The 18578-nt window shown below is 38.2% G+C and overlaps 1 protein-coding gene across 2 annotated transcripts in view; it reads left to right on the plus strand.

The window, feature by feature from the left end:
* The window catches only part of ARHGAP42 (Rho GTPase activating protein 42), a 153654-nt gene that overhangs the window by 75109 nt on the left and 59967 nt on the right, over positions 1 to 18578 (plus strand). For both annotated transcript variants that reach the window (XM_062607757.1, XM_062607756.1), the window contains exon 4: positions 8096 to 8167. In XM_062607757.1, coding sequence (XP_062463741.1) covers positions 8096 to 8167 — 72 coding nt within the window. The remainder of the gene's footprint in view (positions 1 to 8095; positions 8168 to 18578) is intronic.

Raw genomic sequence — 18578 nt, forward strand, 5'->3', positions numbered from 1 at the left:
GATGGATTGTATTATATGGTGTAAATAATTTTTAAGGCTCTCCATAAAATGTATTAGATATCTCATTGCCACTGCATGTTATCAAAAGCATTTTTTTTCACTGGGTATGTGGCAGGTTTGTAGCCTCTGACTTTATTGCTAGTAAGAGTGATAGATCATGTGCATCTGCTGCATTTTCTCCACTCAGCAGCACAGTTTGAGCATCAGCTATTAAAATGTCTTTTACAGTAAATTTAGTTTGTCAAACCACACCATTTAGTAGGAGGTGATTATAATAAGTACAGTTTCTGTTCCACATACAAACAGTGTGAATTGGGTAGCTGCTTCTTGGTGCTGTTTAAAGTTGCGCTTGAAGCGTTAGTGATCTGACAGTGCCCAAGGATCTTGTGTTTATGACCAAAACAGATTAGCATACAAACATTAAAACTTAACTACTATAAAATAACAATAATTCTGGTAATTTAAATGTAATGATATTTTCTCTTTAAATATTTATAAGGCAACAAAGACATTTTAAGCTTCCTGCAAATACTCAAATGTGGAATTTGAAACAGATGGAATGGATATTTAGCTTTTCCCTCCAGAGGCATCACAGGCAATGAATGCATTGAGTGAACAAGATAGTTAAACAGAAATAGCATTAAAAAAGTATTAAATGAGCGTGTAGATAATAGACGTTATCTAGATATGCCAAATGCCATTTTTCCATCTTTAAAAACTTTTACTATATGGAAATTTTGTGGCTAACTTTATTCTCCTTTGCCTGTGATGATGATTTCAGCCAGAAATAATCTGCCTCCTAATGCAAAACACAAACTGTTCAAATGTAGGTGAAACTTGCTGCTGTAAATTCGTGATGCAAGTATGCTCATATGAGTGCCTTTTTTACCTTCCTTATGTGTCTTGTGATTCACTGAACAATATCTCAAATCCGAGTCCAGTCTTGCCATGTGGCTCATGATAAGAAAAATGATTGTGAGATGCTTGAAGTCCTATGTAGGACCTCTTACTTCCTGTATAGCTCTGTTAAATATTTGTCCTGTACTTCAAGACCTTGCCATTAGATAACATAATGATGTTCACCTGTTTCTGAAGCAGCGTTAAGTGAAAAGTATCAGATGATGAGAGCTGCTGATTTCTAAACATCTGTTTTTTCTTTTGTTTCCCATACTCTGCTTCAGTGAACTCCCTGGATGAGTCCTGTCTCTGTCAGACTCCAGTTCACTGCCATGTTCCAGAGTCAGCTGATGAATCTGCCACCTTAATACCCATTAATGACTGAAAGTATGAGTAGTAGAGGTAGCATGCTGTCACAGGACTCTGTGATGGAGAGCAGAATGCTATTTCTGAGACTGAATGAAGACCCATCATAAAGAGAAGTGATGTATAATGGCAGATTTCTATTTTAACACACAAAATAGCAGATGAGCTGTTTTGATGTACCTATTTCAGCACTCACACATATATTAGTTGGTGATAATTGTAATAACTATGCTAGAAATTAATTAAAAGGAAATTAGAGAAAAGATTAATTAGAGAAGAAATTAAGAGCAGCCCTGTGGAGAAGGACTTGGTGGTGTTGGTTGATGAGAAAATGAACATGAGCTGGCATTGTGTGCTCACAGCCCAGAAAGCCAACCGTATCCTGGGGTGCATCAAAAGGAGCGTGACCAGCAGGTCAAAGGAGGTGATCCTGCCCCTCTACTCTGCTCTTGTGAGACCTCACCTGCAGTATTGTGTGCAGTTCTGGGGTCCTCAACATAAAAAGGACATGGAACTGTTGGAAAAAGTCCAGAGAAGGGCCACAAGGACGATCAGGGGACTGGAGCACCTCCTGTATGAAGATAGGCTGAGAAAGTTGAGGCTGTTCAGCCTGGAGAAGAGAAGGCTGCGTGGAGACCTCCTAGCAGCCTTCCAGTATCTGAAGGGGACCTATAGGGATGCTGGGGAGGGACTCTTCATTAGAGACTGTAGCGATAGGACAAGGGGTAATGGGTTAAAACTTAAACAGGGGAAGTTTAGGTTGGATATAAGGAAGAAGTTCTTTACTGTAAGGGTGGTGAGGCCCTGGAATGGGTTGCCCAGGGAGGAGGCTGTGAACGCTCCATCCCTGGCGGTGTTAAAGGCCAGGTTGGATGGAGCCTTGGGTGACACGGTTTAGTGTGAGGTGTCCCTGCCCATGGCAGGGGGGTTGGAGCTAGATGATCTTAAGGTCCTTTCTAACCCTGACTATTCTATGATTTTAAATAAAGAAGTATAAAATTTTTATTTTTTTTTTCCAAAGGATAACCCATATTCTGTATTACCTAATGTAATAAAATTTAACTTCTTTATTCCCTGTTTAACCCCACTTTAGAATTAAAAGTGTATTTGACTGTTTTTTTTTTGTTCTTGTAAATTCTGAAGCAAGTAAGTTGTTCCACTATTTCATTGGTTGTAGTATTCTAGGAATTTATTCATCATTTTGGGAGTATGATTGCATTTGTAGTTCTGCTGTTTGGTTACATGTTAGGAGTGTCATATACCTTTGTGAGACTGGGTAGCTTAGGATTGTGAAGTTAACTTGAGAGTAACTTTAAGTGAGTCTTGTACTATCCTTAATGTTTATCCAGTCTAGCTTCGTTCTGCTGAAAGAGAAGCAAGTCTACTGCCCAGTCCCAGATTTCTTTGCGTTATTCCATATAACTTTAAATAGGTTTGGTATACCCCTGAGTAAGAGCAGACTTCAAGCCCTGTGGCTCAGACATTCATTTACTTTCTATTGGAAACATCTAAGCAATGTTATATTTAGGCTTTATACATCTACTCAGAATTATCTTCATGGAAGCAAGCCTGATCTTGATTGCAGAGAAGGTGGCAATTTCATGATGTGTTGCATCTTGTCTGAAACGTGTTCAAATGGATCATAGGAATCTTGTGCTTATTTCTCCCTATTTATTGGGAAGGGAAGCTTATGTGTCTGTATCAAGTGCAGAGATTGTGAATGTCTGATGTTGAGTGACTGAGTTAATTGCCTGGTATGCTCCTGAGACTATTTGTACTAGTGTTGTCACTGAGATGGTAATGTCCTCTTCCAGATCTTGCTGTTGGCCGGGCATGGCCTGATTCAATAGGGTACACAAAGCTGAAAGGTTTTGTGGGGGAGCTGTTACTTAAACTCAGAAATACTTTGTTCCTTTCTCTACTGTTAATGCCAGTCCTTAGAGCTTGCATTTTTCTGTTGGTACTTGGCCCCAAAGGAAGTTAACCAGTATTAGTACGGAGTGCTCTCAAAGGTCCAGGATTTCAGGGTCATTCACAAGGGTTGTCTTCTGGGAGCTTCTGCTTCACAGTCATTGCAGACGCAGAGGATATTGGTGCCTCCTTTCTTTCCACGAGGATCAAGTTATTATATTTATGAATAGCTGTACTGGACCTTGGGATCTTTGAGTGCTGAGGTACCATAAGTGTTGTAGCTTGCCATGGAGATGGAGATACTACAAAAAAGGCAAGATGCTTGAGAGTGGTTGGGATGTTACTTGGTTTGTACTCCTTGTACCCTCATCTGAGATAGGAGAACTCATCTTCATCTCATTTAGGAGCACACGGAAACATCTAGAAAAGCATATGCCTGAACTTCAAAACTGTTGGGTGTGAACTGAATGAAATGTGGTTTATATGAACACTTGATTAATGATTCACGTACTGATGTAATGAAAGTACTTTAATTCTTTTTAATTACATGCCGTGCTTAATATGCTAGTGGATAGTTTAAAAATAGAAGAAAAAAAAAAAAGAAGGTGCAGTCAGATATTTCTAAAATGAGGTGTACTCGCTCATTCCTGCCACTGAGCTCACAAAATGGAGTGATTGCAAACTGTAATGTTTTCTTGCTTGGAAGGAGCAAAGGAAACTACCAAATGGGAGAACAAGCCTAAGAGGGCCTCCTGGTATTTGATGTTCTCCCCACCCAGCTTCTTGACACAAGGTCGCGTCTGGTTAGCGATCACAAAAACAGTCACAGTACTCTTTGCAAGGTTTGCTTTTTTCATACTGCTCTCAGCAACCTTCTTAGCATGACAGGGACTGTTTGTTCTTTGATTTTATTTATTTATTTTCCTTCTTTTTTATTTCTTTTTTTGTCCACTTCCAAGTGCAGTCCTGGGAGTAATCCTTGGATTGATTCCCCTCAGTGAGGGCCTAGGCTTTTCTCTATTCCAGTAGCACACAAAATGGTACAGGTACAGACCTGGGGCTCATCATGCTTTCAAGAATGTGTTTCTTTATGCATAAATTTATTTTTAAACATACAGTTTATGTGTATTTTACTTTTAAACACAAGCTGCATCATATAGAAAAATAGAAAATAGCATTCACTTGACAAAACTTAGAGAAAAGTAATTTATTCAGCCATATGTAGCTGCTCTCAGACTTGATTGGCATCCACTTGTGTAAGTGTATTAAGACCACTTGATAAAGCACTAGGATTTTGCTGAAGTGGTTATTGCCTTACGCATTGTACATGGAAGTGTCCAACCTCTGTTATTACCAGTCAGTAGTTATAACTTTCTAATCTGAACCTGCTTTGCCATCATCTGAATTTCAACTCTGCTTGAAATAACCAGCATTGGTAATGATCTCTTTAAAGAAAATTGGCACAAGCTTGGATATTTTTGATGTAATCTTTTGTTTAAGATTAAGATATACTTTGAATATATTAATTTTTTTTTGTTTTATAAGTGATTTCTGTGTAATGTTTTCCATAGAAAGCTGTAAAAAATATTTGCTACAGGCACTGAAATTCAAATTATTAACTTTATGGGATATTTATACTTTTTAACTTTTAAAATAGAAACTAAGGACTTAAATACACGGCAAATGTTTTATCATGGCATATTTATATTCTTTGTAGCATGTAAACCTGATACATGACTAAGTTACATAAATGCCTTGTAGTCTGTATTTGGTGTCTGCTGTTATATTTAAAGTTATATTGATTAGGATCTGTTGATACAGGCCGCAGACTGAAAGAAGTGGTTTTTTTTCTGACAGGAGTTGAGAGAAGTATTTCAGATTAAGTTCTTTCTTTTTATCTAGTGGAGCAATATATTTCTACGTCAGAAATGTATTACTGTGAATATTTTAGCTATGAGATTTGTTGCCTTCTCTGAATTAATTTAATTGGTATTTTTCAGAAGTCTCATACCAACATGAAGTAAATCAATATTTGTCAGCATTCAATATTTGTGAGTCATTCAGTATTTTAGGGAAGTGAGTTTTATTTCCCATATGCAAGTGTAATAATTCTGTGTTGCAGTGAAAAGTACTTGTAGGAGATACAGAGCGAAAAAAGATGTAATTCAGATAAGCTTGATTTAATTTCTAATTCTGTTGCTGCAAAAGTGCCTCACTTGATACTGTTGCTGTCTTATTCTGGCAATTGGGAATCCTGTTAACTTAATTCTGTCAGTGACCTACCTAGTTCTTAACCCTACAAATAAAAATATAAATCTCAAAAGGTATTAACTGTTCTTTTTACTGCAATTTAGCATTATAGATTGTCACGTGAAGCTCAAAGCTTTTAGTGCTTAAACAGCTTAAAATTTCTGTGTCTGTATTGTTAGTATTTAATAACAAATAAGCATCTGCATCAATGTTTTAGTTAAGTGTCTGTTTATATCCACTGGATCTATCCATGTAAAAGGAGATGAAGAATATACAGTCTGCATATCATTCACTATCCCAAATTCAGGGCTAGAAAACCAATTGGGAAAATTCAGTCAAAAAAATAACATTGACTTAAATTTAAGGAAACCTAAAAATGGAAATGCTCAGATTTAGTTTCAGTCTTCCCTTTCTAGCATAGCGACAATTTGGTTTCTACTAAGGTTATGTTAGTTGATGTTGAATTTTTTTCTTCTAAAAGCTTAAAACATCCCTGGCAGTGTTCAAGGCCAGGTTGGATGGAGTCCTGGGTGATATGGTTTAGTGCAAGGTGTCCCTGCCCATGGCAGGGGGGTTGGAACTGGATGATCTTAAGGTCCTTTCCAACCCAAACTATTCTATGATTCTATGAAAAGATTGCTAGTCAAAAATGTCTTCTCAGCACTGATGTTTCACCATGTTGTCTCAAAGGCCATCAGAGCATACTGAGATTCTTCAGTTATGCCAACAGAAAGTGACCTCATAAATTGTCAAAGCTGGCTGACAAAAGGCATTTAAAATGTGTAAATGTTTATTTTTCAATTTTTTTTACAATTTCAGTATGATTTTGGTGGTATTTATTTTAACAGTAAAAATCTAAAAAGCAGAGAAAAACTTTTGTACATGAAAAGGAAAGAAAAGATGCATCCACACTTCTGTACCAGTGAGTCCAGCAAGCCTTTGTGATTCCTGTATATGCCAAAAGCCATATGCAGGCTCTGCATGCTGCCAAAACTTCCAGCTGCTGTTTCCAGGTGTATGCACTGCAGTTCTGCCTGACTGTGAGCACGTCATGTAGCAGTTCTGCACTACCTAGTGATTCTTGTATATAGATTATCTTTTGTGAATAGCATGCACTTTGCCTTGTATAAAGTATTGAGTCTTGAGGCATAGTTTGAAAATGTCCACTTGGAGGGTAACACAGTTTTGTAGTCTGCTGCAATTGAACCGATTAGAGGAAGTTGAATGCAGTGAAAGCACTCCTCTTCATCCTCTGTGCCTGGTTTCTATTTTAAAATGTAGCACATTTTTATCACTGCATCACTGAGCATGCCAAGTGTTGCCTTTGCTGTCTTGGACTTTCTTATGTTAGGATGTCAGTGAGAATCTCAGTTTTTCCTGAAACTTTGCCCTACTGAGAGATGTGGTGGTTCTGTGGTCTTTTGAATTGTAATGGTAGGTTTGGGAGGAAAGAAAATGTGCTTGTGTTTCAATGGGTTTATTCTATATGTTTATTATTACAGCCTTTTGGGAGGTTTTCGTGCTCAACTGACAATGTAGCTTTATCAATTATTGTTATGGAAGAGTCACAAGAGCTGTATTCATTCACGTTTGGCTTAGGTACATGTTAGCTTTGCCCAGACCTCCAAACCTGCCAAAGCCCAGATGTGGAATGTGATGAGTATGGTAAAGGCTGGTGAGGAGAAAGAAAAGCTATTAATGCAGAAAACCTAACATTTTGCCTGTAGATAGTATAATAGAATATTGTAGTGTGTTTTATTGTGCTTTATTTCTGATGTGTTGGCAGTTTTCAGTTTCTTCTGAGTTTTCTGCAGTGAAGTCATGTAGTTGTTTATTCTGCCTGTCCCTAGGAGGCACATGGTGAAATGCTAGGGGTTTTTTGGTGAGTGGCAGAATGGCATGGCTGGCATTCGTATTCTGCTGCATGTGTGTTTCCAGTCCAAATGACTAGGGACCATTTTGGGTGGTTGCTGCTGGGAATGGTATTTGGAGGCGGGTTCCCAGGACTGGATTTACACTAAATAAACAGAGGCTGTGAGGGGAAAACTGTGATTCATTAAGAATCCTGGTTTAGGTTAAAGTGGTAGAAATAACTGCAGGGCATCTTAGATTAGTTTAAAAACAGGGGAAAAGTAGAAGGAATCTAGAGTGTTTTGTAAATTGTCCACTTTTCATTTTAGAGTTCTCTGCCTTACTTTTCCCCTGTTAGCCAAAATAGTCCAACATAGCCAAAGAGGTTCAGCAGTCAAAAATTCAGATTCTGTATACACAAGCTTTTCTAGGCGGTGCTGTCAGTACTATTATGTTTGTCTTCTCTGTTCTGCCAAAACATGTCTGAAAGCTTTTGTTTTCTATTCTGGTTCTAGGCAGGACAGAAGGAACGGAAGTAAAATACCAGAAAACCCATCTACATATCGCAGAGAAGCTTACTACATTATTCATTACAACTGCTTTAGAAATTGCTTCATGAAAGCGATCAATAGTAGACTAGTGAACATGTGTGTTGTATGTTTTATGTAAAGAGGACGTAACTGTTTGACTCGCCCATATGTTCTTACCAGAATGTTACAGACAAGATTTTTTCAGTCTTGCACATTGGCAGAGTTAGAGTGACTCCACTTCCAGCGAGTACTCTGTTTTAAAAAGATATGTCTTATGTTTAACTTTGCAGATCCAGAATGCTAATGATGTGCTAATAGCACCGCTGGAGAAGTTTCGCAAAGAGCAAATAGGAGCAGCAAAAGTAAGTGGCTGTGGAAAGAGTTCTTTTTCATTTCATGTTTATTTGTGTTTATCAGTGTGTTTTGAAGGCTGGACTGAAAACAAGTATTTTATATTCAAACATACTTGATGCCATCCTCATTAATGTGTTAGTAAATTATACTGGAAGCTTTGCTTCAGAGAAGGATACGATTTAAAAATGGAGTTTAAAGACTGATTATATGCATAGGGTACAGCTCTTACAGCTGTTGCACATTCTTACCATCTGGAGTTGCGTTCATATTCTGGTGTCTGCCTTCATGCTAACATTGCATCTTGGGTTAACCAAGGATGGCACAGCTGATCTGGGTGCAGTGGCCCTCAAGTGGCTATTGTATAAAGATGGAAAGAAGTCAGAGTGTTTCAGCCATACTCTCTCACTTGTCTCTGCTTTCCCTCTCTACTTTACATGGCTGATGCAATGCAGAGTATTCATCTTCATGTTGCCCAGAGATTTTCCATGGTGGAAGTGCTCCAGTTGGTGATTTAAGCCAATTCTTTGGTGTTAAGTGTTAAATTTGTGTTAAAGAATTAGTGCAGATTGTCTATACCAGGGTCCAGCTGTCAGCCCAGGAAATGAGATATACTGGGGAAAAAGATGTTGCAATGAACCATTAGACTAAAAGAGCTAGTTTCAGTCTGAACTTGGAGTCTTAAGTGGTTATCAGTGACTATTTTGATCACAATCTCAGAGAAATGCGTAAAGGCTGAGGTGGTCAGTTAGAGATATGTTTAGTAACATTTCCTTCTGTCTACATAAATATGCTAGATCTGAAAGCATTTTGCATCTTGTATTAGTGCTTGTACATTTTTCCAGGAAATCTGCCATTTGTAAGGTTAAATGGGTAGAAAAAAATACTTCTCTTTGATGTTGTAGCTGAGGTTGCTCATGTGCTGTACTCAGCAAACCTCAGAAGAAGAACAGAGCTCTTGGAAAGAGAGACTGAGGGTTTACACTTTTTGTGCTGCTGTTGTGAATGTGTAGCAAACAGATGAGGCTACTTCCGCACAGGAACTAAGTAAATGTTTGCGGAGAATTTTTACTGTGAACTTGAGGTCAGATTTTTCTGAGATGTTTTTGTGTACAGCTGCATTCTTCTCATCCCACCCCTATGCTGCTGTGAGATGCAGGGCTGGGAGTTTATTTACCATGCTGCACAAATCAGAATTTAGTCCCAACGCAAAATTATTTCTAGTTTTCAGTAGGTTTTGGTTGCATTGTTCAGTTCTTTGTGTTACCATTTTGTTTCATATTCCTGTAGTTCACGGGGCATCATTCATCTCTGCAGAGCCCTGTTTGAAAGCCTAAATTGCTGTACTATTGACTGTCCTAGTTTATCAGAGAGGCAAATCCACAGGCAGTTCACAGAGCTCTCTGCAGATGCTCATGTCTCCCTTGACTACGTCACTCAGTAGATGTCAACACATATTTAATGATCTAATTGAAGATAAGTCCTTCCTTTTCTGAATCAAGTATTTAACGGAAAGTCTGGGCTGGTTGAGTCCTCTCTGTATAGGATATCACAATGGCTGGTTTCTTTTCCAAATGACTTCCAGATAAAATATTGACATTTGCCCATCTTATATAATTTGTGGAAATAGTGATCATTTTGACTTCTTTGTGGTCACACAACAGTGTACCGAATGACTTCAGGAGGGAGCCTGGCTCAGTTAAGTCTTATTCCAGTGTCTAATGGACTTTATTATGCAGTGTTGCGTGTGTTTTGGGCAGCCCAGGATACTGGCTTGATACACTGATTATATATATATGTATATATATTTAGAGAGAGAGAGAGAGAGAGCTCTTCCGGGTCATTGTTGTCAAATAAACTCCTACTTTCTTGCATTGCTCATAAAGTTCAACTCTCAGGCTCAAAAAATGAGAGATTTGTACTGCCTGCATAGCCCATATGGTGACACAAACATTTGCCTCTGAATTTATTTGCATCAGTGTAAGCAATTACAGTTGGCCTTTAACTAAATGGAATCAATACAAAGAAGCGAGAGATTAGTTATATTTAATAATGTATTTCTAGTAATTACAAAACCGCAGTGTATGAGCTAGGAATAATAAGACCAGTGTGAAGAGTAGAAATCTGGGCTTTCCAAAAGTCAATGCTAGTAGAATAGAGAATGTGGTGAGATAACTTACCTCCACTTCTGTTCACCCAACTCAGTCCTTGAGTATTTCTGAACTCTTGCAGATGTGGGATGAGTTGAGTTTGCTTGTTATTTGTCTGCAGTTAATGAAGGTGTGCACAGAGATTTGGCTCCTTAAACTCCTCTAGGGTGATCTGAACTGATAGCCAAATAAAAATTAGATGCTTTCTTGTTGCTTGGGTTTCAGATGCAAGTTTCAGAGGACAATGAGAATGTCGCTTTTTTTTTTTGAGGTCTTCTTTAAACACGCCAGCTGTATGGACCATATATCACCTGTTACTTTTTGTTCTGAAATACCGGGTTTGAGCTGGTTTTACCCCTTGTATTAACTTACAACAGCATATAGAATTTCATTCATTTCAGACCCAAACTTGCTCCAGTTTGTCTGCCATCCTTCTCTCCTCAAAAAAACCAGAAAACTTCTGTGTATGTGTTCCTCTCCAAGGAGAGATTGAAATAGTGCAGACACCACAGGATAGCTGATAGTTGTGTCATATTGTGTATTTCTAGAGCTGTGAATTTTCAGTTAATTTGCATTGTAACATCTTGTGTACCAACATTGTAAAAGATAGGTATAGAAGCATGAGGTTAATTATATATATGCTTTTTGTATTGGCAATTTCAGCAGTAGCTAGAGGTGCAAGCAGCTGGTCTTTGTGATCAGTCTTACATTGTCAGACCATATTTTATAAACAGTGATGAGTGCTGGATTCTCTCCCTTTTGTCTTTGAAACGATCAGTTCTAGTACCTTGTTAAGCTGTGTTTCCAAATTTATGGAGGAGAAAGAAAATAAGGGATAGTTGTGTTACCAATATACATAATCAGAAATGATACTAGGTACTACTGTCAGATTTTGGTGAGGGGAAGACTACATGAAAGAGCGCTTAAAAGTGCTTACTTGGCATTTTTTCTTTCTTTTCTAAAACACCAGATGAAATTCAACTGGAGATAAAAACAAGCACTCCCCCCACCCCCACCCCGTCACCCTGCCACACACATGCAGGAAAAAAAAGAGAAAATGTTATAAATTAATGACAGGTTTTTGCTGTGATAATCACTGTTTTATTTTAATAAGTAACTTTTCAGGGTTTTCACTATCATGATGAACTATTGTAGGCCTATGCTACCGCTGTGTCTAATACAGCAAATGAGAGTATTTTCTTCTTTATTCAAAGCTATATCAAGTTTAGGCAAAAAATACTGTCACAGAAATCACAGATGATATGGAGGATAAAATATATCCTGTTGATGTTGCAAAGCTTCATTTCAAATACAAGGACAGCATAAACCCAGAGTGCAAAGTTCAAGTGGTTTTGGAACATCGTAAGAGTAACATTAAAGACTAATACTTCACATGCGCTTCAGAAACCTGAAGGTACCCAACAAATCGAGAAACTTTCCCCATAAAACATTAGTGTTTGTAATCAAACCAGCAATACACAAATCCCTATCACTTGCTCTTCTCGATTTATACTACTCGCTCTTCTGTTTTTATTGCACATATTTCAGTTCTTCCTTTTCTGTACACACTCAGTTTAAATAAAGCTGAGTTCTCTCCAGAGACTACACAAACCCAGCTTTGCATTGGGTAGCCTGTTGATTTACTCCATCTGAGTTTAAAGAAATGACCTCTGCAATTACTGCAGAAACGCGAGCAAAAGCTGGGTGAGGTAACTGGGAAAGGATTTCAGGCATGAAGCATTTTCCCTTTTTTGGTCAATGTGGTCTGCAAGTCTCCAGCTGGTAACATTGGTGAGATCACTGTGTGATGTGTGATGTACAAAAAGGCCAGACTTTCGTGTTCTTTTTATCCACTGAGTACAGTATTTAGCAATATTTGTTCCAATATTCGTTGACCTTTAGTGCAACTTAAATCAGATCAAAGACAACAGAAGCAATTTTGGTTTTAAGACTTAAAAAGCAAGTTTTGTTTCCTCCTTACAGTTCCATCTGTTTGTTTCCTAAAATTATTTATTTTGGCCAGGAGGATAATTTTTTATTATTATTTACTTTAATTAATTCAAAGCTGTGAGTTCCTTTCTACTTGGGAAACAAATCCATGTTCACTGCTGGGATTAATTTTCCTGCATCTCTGTTCATATCTATACTCGCATGATGTGGGCAGGCAGGAGCTGGCACGCTCCCCCTGTTTTATTTGGATTGTCCAGAAGTTGAGGATCATAAACCAAGAAAAAATCACCTGATTTTTGGAGTCTGTCAGAAAGCTGTCAAAGCTGAGGTTTAGCTGGGATCACTAGAAATGCCAGAATGCCTATTTTGTGAACTGGTTTCCTTGGTATCTAATCAATCAATTGCAGCATTTGTTGTCCTTTAACTGAGAAAAACAGCTGACCTTGCTCTAGTAGGTACAGTGGAAGGTGTTTCATTATAAGCAGCATCTGTTACTCAAGGTTTAATACTTGTGTCCACTAGTTTTGTGATATTTTAATGCCAGTTTGAACCTTAGAGGGGAGGAGGCCAGTGGAAGGAAGCAGAAATAGAGGCCAGGATAGATGAGGTCCAAATGTTTGGAGTTAAAATGCAACAGTTTCCCAAAAATGTTTACTACCAGAGTTACCTGATAGCTTTTTTGATAAGAAGCTTGTTCTACAGGCAAGGAAATGCAGCAGTTCAAATCTGATTTGTTTTCAGCAAGGCCTTTAAAGCACCCTGTATTAGACATTATAATTTAGTTTAGACAGGGATTAGTATAGGAAACTCCCTTTGCCCAAGGAACTGGCTAATGGGGAAAGGGCAGTGAGTTTTGTTTATGGGGGAGATTGTCTGGTTAAGGACAAGTTACTAATTAGAAGATCCCAAGGGGCAATTAGAGATTGATCTGTTGTTTTATTTTCCTTAATGACCAGGTAAAAACCATCTGGTGGTGCTGACACAGTTTGGGATTGCATGTGTTGGGAGCATTGCCCAGATAGAGGAGGACTGGAGGATTAGGAAGAAAGTGTAAGATGAAATGACCAAGTGTGAGGAACTGAGGCTGCTCAGTGGTCATGACACAGCTGCAAACCAAGTGGTAGGCTGTACAGATAAAAAGCTCAAGTGGGATTCTCTTTAGATATTAGAGGCTTTTAGGGATCTATGTCTGGTAGGAAGAGAAGTACAAATTTTCTTTAGATTTTCTTTTACTTGTATAAATCCTTGAGTTTTGGATCAAGTTCATGAAATGTGAAAGAGTTGTAAATTGCATTTATAAATACATTTCATTCCAAGGCCTTGGTCCTAGATAATTATCTGAGAAATAATGCAAAATATGTTGTCTAATCTGGTATCCTATTTAAGGTAGCATTGATAGATGCAACAACTGAGAAATTGGGAGGCTAAGCTTAAAAAAAAGGCTTTTTCTAATGGTAAATTTTGTTTGTGACAATTGTAAGAAAACTTGAAAATTTGGAAACTTCTTCAGATTAAATATTGTTAAAACTGTTTGGGGTTTTGGTTTGGTTTGGTTTTATTTCATCTTGTTTTTTGCTCAAAATACAGACAGTCATAGAATCATAGAATAGTTAGGGTTGGAAAGGACCTTAAGATCATCTAGTTCCAACCCCCCTGCCATGGGCAGGGGCACCTCACACTAAATCATATCACCCAAGGCCTCATCCAACCTGGTCTTGAGCACTGCCAGGGATGGAGCATTCACAACCTCCCTGGGCAACCCATTCCAGTGCCTCAAATAAATAAATTCATGGCAATAGGAAGCTGTGAAAGACCTGCATCAATTTGGTAATCTCTATTAAAATTATTTTTTAAAATGTAGAAAATATTTGGAGTGCTATGGTATGTGTAGCCACTGTTTCTTTTACACTACTGTGTGTGAAATATTTGGGAAGCTTCAAAAAACTTTCTTCTGCAGAAAGCCAAATCCATTAAGGTGGGAGATATCTCTGGCTGAGTGTCTGGACCCAGAGGTTTTTTGAAGCAGCTAATCCACCTGGGACAGCTCTTGTCATTCTGCATATGCAGCAAAAATACTGTCTCATTGCAGTTTACTTCAGTTCAGTAACTGATTCATTCAAGGCTGAGAAACTTCTGGAAGTTGACAGAAAAAAAAAACATAAAACCCAAAGAGAACAATCCTAAAATCTTGTTTCATTTCCAGTGTATTCCTTTAAAAAAACAAGAGCAAAAATTCAAATCTCATCACTGAAGTATTGTGGACACAGTGTTTAATAACTGTTGGTTCAATCCATTAACTGTAGGTACTTGTGAGTAAACCAGTTAATATTATGCAGAAAGTCTGTTTTAATAAATTCTGTTAAATGCATTCTTTCTTTTTGAAAAATAGTATGATTAACTGGCTGCCTGGCTAAAAGCAGTTCTGAAGCTGTATTTTTTTCTTCACTTTAATGAAATTCGAATTTACATTCAAAAGAAAGCAGGTATAAATTAAGAGTAGGTAAATTAGTCCTCTATAGTAAATAGGAAATGTATTTTACTTTATTATGCCTTAACATCTAAGAATTAAACTTAGAATAAATGTGTTATTCAATGGAATTGCTGAAGTGAATATGCAGGGTATTTTTGTTGGCAAAAAGAACCATTTATTTAAAAAAAATAAATATGTTTGGTAAAAAAAAAAAAACAAACACCAAACAAAACAAAAACAAAACCCCCCCAAGACTTAGGTAGCAGGTATCAGCCCTTCTAGTGGAAAACAACGAAAGAACATAAAAATACCAAAAACCCACCATATTTTCTAATTAAATTAAGGTCTTTTTCATGCTAATTAGAATCAGTGTTATGTGTATCACAGAAGGGTTGCATGCTGACTCCTCACAGCTCCTAGAATCCTGCTGGACTCCTGAGTCATGATTAAAAGTATGGGCAAGGACATTCACCTCCAAACTTTATTTCCAGGTCACAGGGGTACTGAACTTCATATTGAGTGCTTCAAAGCACAAAGGATTTTGCAAATATACTTAATATTTAAAAGGAAAAAACAATACAAAAAAACCCACACTGGAACAAAGGGCTTTTCTCATTCTCAGTGGGCTGCTGTAGCTTAACTCATGTGTTATGTCCCTTCTAGCCTTGCTGTCAGCCACAGCTTGGAGAGGATTATGTTGCACACCAGAAAAACAGGTCTTAATGTTGTTGATGACACTTCAAGAATCTCAAGAAGGTTTTAAGTGAGATATAGGAAGCGGCCAGCCACCCATGGTACAGAGAAGGACTTGGAGGAATCAGAAGGTTTAGTATTCTTCTCCCTGCACAAGGTCTTGGTTTCCATTCAGTTAGTCAGAGGCACCTACCTCCCCTTCCCCCTGTGCTCAAAATTAAACTCCACCCTGAATTTTGGCATCTTTTATCAACCCAAATTCATCATGATTTCAGAAAGGCAGCTTCATTCTCTTACCCTGCAGGGATTACTTCAGAGTTGTGCTAATGGGTGTTGCATAGTGCCACAGCTGTGCCAAACAAAGCTTAAGAGGCTTTTTAGATGGGTATAAGTTAATTCATTAATCTTATTCTATTACATGTTGGGGTTTTCTTCAGGAGTCTCGAGGAAAATTATAATCTCTTTCTCCATTGCTTCCCTTACTTTTGTGGCGCGTTTAAGGTAGCAGCATAAAAATACATCTGTTTGGTCATTAACTCAGATATGTTAAGTCTGTGGGTCTTTACTCCACACATATGGTGGACTTTCATTTTCCTTTCTAGACAGAAAATCATTTGATTGGGACACTTGGCTCTATCACCACAGGTTTCCCTTCATCCAGTATGTTGTTCTCTCTATGCAACAGGTTCTGCAGGGGCCAGAGAATATGCAGATTTGCACTTTCTCACTGTTGTAGCAATTTTGCTTTTGACAAAGAGAGGATGAAATAGCTCTATTCCAAAGTGTAGCTGGAAAGTGTCACTTCTGTGCTGTAACAAAAGATGGGCATCATTACTTGAAGGTTTAATACAGGAGCACCAAGAGCACAATCTTTCTGCTAAGTTACTCAGCTTCATTATTTCAGGATCTTTCAGTCTGCAGTAGCCACCACAGGACAATATATTCCTGTGGAGCTTGCCAAGAAGGGGTGGTCTCGGACGGTTGTCTGGAAGAGGAGATCATCCCTCCCTAAGAAGTAAACTGAGAGGTCTGGTTGAGCTGAACTGCAACAGTGGGGAGGCATAACTCTTCACCCCTAAGTGACAGTTTGTGTTCCTTTATCGGTGTTGTAAGAGGGACTCTGAAAATAGATGCTTTCAAAACACAACAGAATAACTTCTGACATTAACACCAGACTGTAAACAGCAAAACTTCCAGTTGTGTGTATTAATCTAAAAGCTTTCTCATAACAAGGCTCCAGTTCTTCCTTGGCTGAGCGTTGTGGTCTCGTTGTGATGACGTGTGAGGTGGCGTGGGACCATGTGCTGTGTGGAACGTGCTGCTGGCATGCTGAAATCTGCAGTGTTGGCTGATTGGTTGGCATAGACAGGAGAGAGATTCCCAAGGAGTGTTTTTAAACAGAAATGACTACTTGAGAAAAGAGATATTTTTATCTTCTGTTTTTAAAATAAAGCAGTGAGTATGTGACATTTTAGGCTAGTCTGTCAGAATTGCTTTATTTGAATGACATTATGTTCTTTGCAGCTTTTTTGTACTTTCTTCAAGTGCATGAAAGAAAGAATCAGAGAATCATAGAGTGGTTTGGGTTGGAAGGGACTTTAAAGATCATCTAGATCCAAGAAGATAGTTGCTAACTGTGCAGATGAAGTGGTCTCTTCATACCCATTGTACTTTACTGTCATACTGAGAGATTCCTGAAATACACTTTATTTAGATTAGAGAGAATTAAAATAGGAAAGGAGACATGGAGAGTCTGAAACAACAGTGTACCTCCCATGGAGAGGAAAGGAGATGGACAAAGCCAAGAAGTGAGGGCAGGAAAGGGGCAATGGTGGAGACCAAGGGAAGTTGCTGGCAAGTCTAATGTGTTTTTAAAAATTGGATGTTCTTTTTGTAGTTGAGAAATTCACTGCTCTGAATGTTAGAATGAAAGCAAGCCTTGCTGTCAAGTGCAGGGGTCATGCTAGAAAGCTGTTTTGCCTGTAGCATCCCTGAACTGTATCTTTAGCATTTCTGTGCACTTATGTTGCTAACTGTAGAGCCAAGTCGATCTTCTCTGTCCTTAGTATGAGAACTAGAGAATTAAGAAAAACAAACTTTTTTCACTGCTGGTGCAGCACTGGATAACAGGTTGGTATGACTGCTGAACTTGAAAAACAACTTCGATCTGTCTAAACATGGGTGAAGCTGATAGATTTGTCCCTGCTTTGTGCAGGAGCTGATGTGAAAGGTGAGGCAAGAACTGGAGCTGCCCATTTCCCATGAGCAGAACCTGGGCACTTCAGTATAACCCATTGTCAGTGTTGCTTTTCTTCTGCTAGCACAGTCCATGTGTGGCACTGAGTGCCTCAAAGATTCGGTTACAACCCACCAGACCTGGTGTTATGTTTGTTTTTTCCTGTAAACCTTCTTTTCTTTCCGTTTGCCCCACTTTGTCATCTGAAATGACCTGATTTTGGTACGTATGGAAATGAAGCAGAAACAATAAAAAACATAAGTTTTTTTGTTTTACTTTTTCATAATGAGCTTTTGGTAGCTGTGGAACTAGATAATGAATAAACCACAATACAACTACTTTCTACTCGAAAGTCTCCTCTCCAGTCTCATTTTGGAAGCATTAATGCTAACAGGTTCCCATGAATAATGTTGCCACTTCAGTGACTTCAGCATTTTGAATATTCTAAATCACAACATGTGTTGTTGCTGATTGACTGTTTTGAAGAGCAGTGTGCCCTGATTTGGCTTCTTTCCTTTTATCATGTAAGCAATGACTTAATATTGGGTTGTATCTTCTGTTGTCATTTACTTTCTACTCAGCATGTATAGCTTTATCGATTTCTAACCTACCTTTATTGCTTGTTACATGAACGGTCGATTCCATTTGATTTTTGATGAAGTATGTGAGTTAATTCAAGCTTTTTTCTTAATTCCTAAAGAGGAGATGTAGCCTTAAATGATTTAAAAAAAGAAAGTCACAGCTTTTGTACAGGAGCAGGAGACCTTCTTGCTGTTGATGTTTTAGCTTAAGAAAACGATCTTAAACCTGCTTCAGAGAAGAGTTTAAAAAGTCAGTTTCTGCCAATTTTGTGAGCTGCTTAAAATTGTTTAAGCAATAACATGCTAAAGTCCTAAGATCTTCCAGAAAAAAATCCCTTCATA

This window comes from Pezoporus occidentalis, unplaced genomic scaffold (assembly GCF_034315485.1).
Source record: "Pezoporus occidentalis ecotype Australia unplaced genomic scaffold, CSIRO_AGI_Poc_V1 ctg125, whole genome shotgun sequence".
Classification (NCBI taxonomy): domain Eukaryota; kingdom Metazoa; phylum Chordata; class Aves; order Psittaciformes; family Psittacidae; genus Pezoporus; species Pezoporus occidentalis.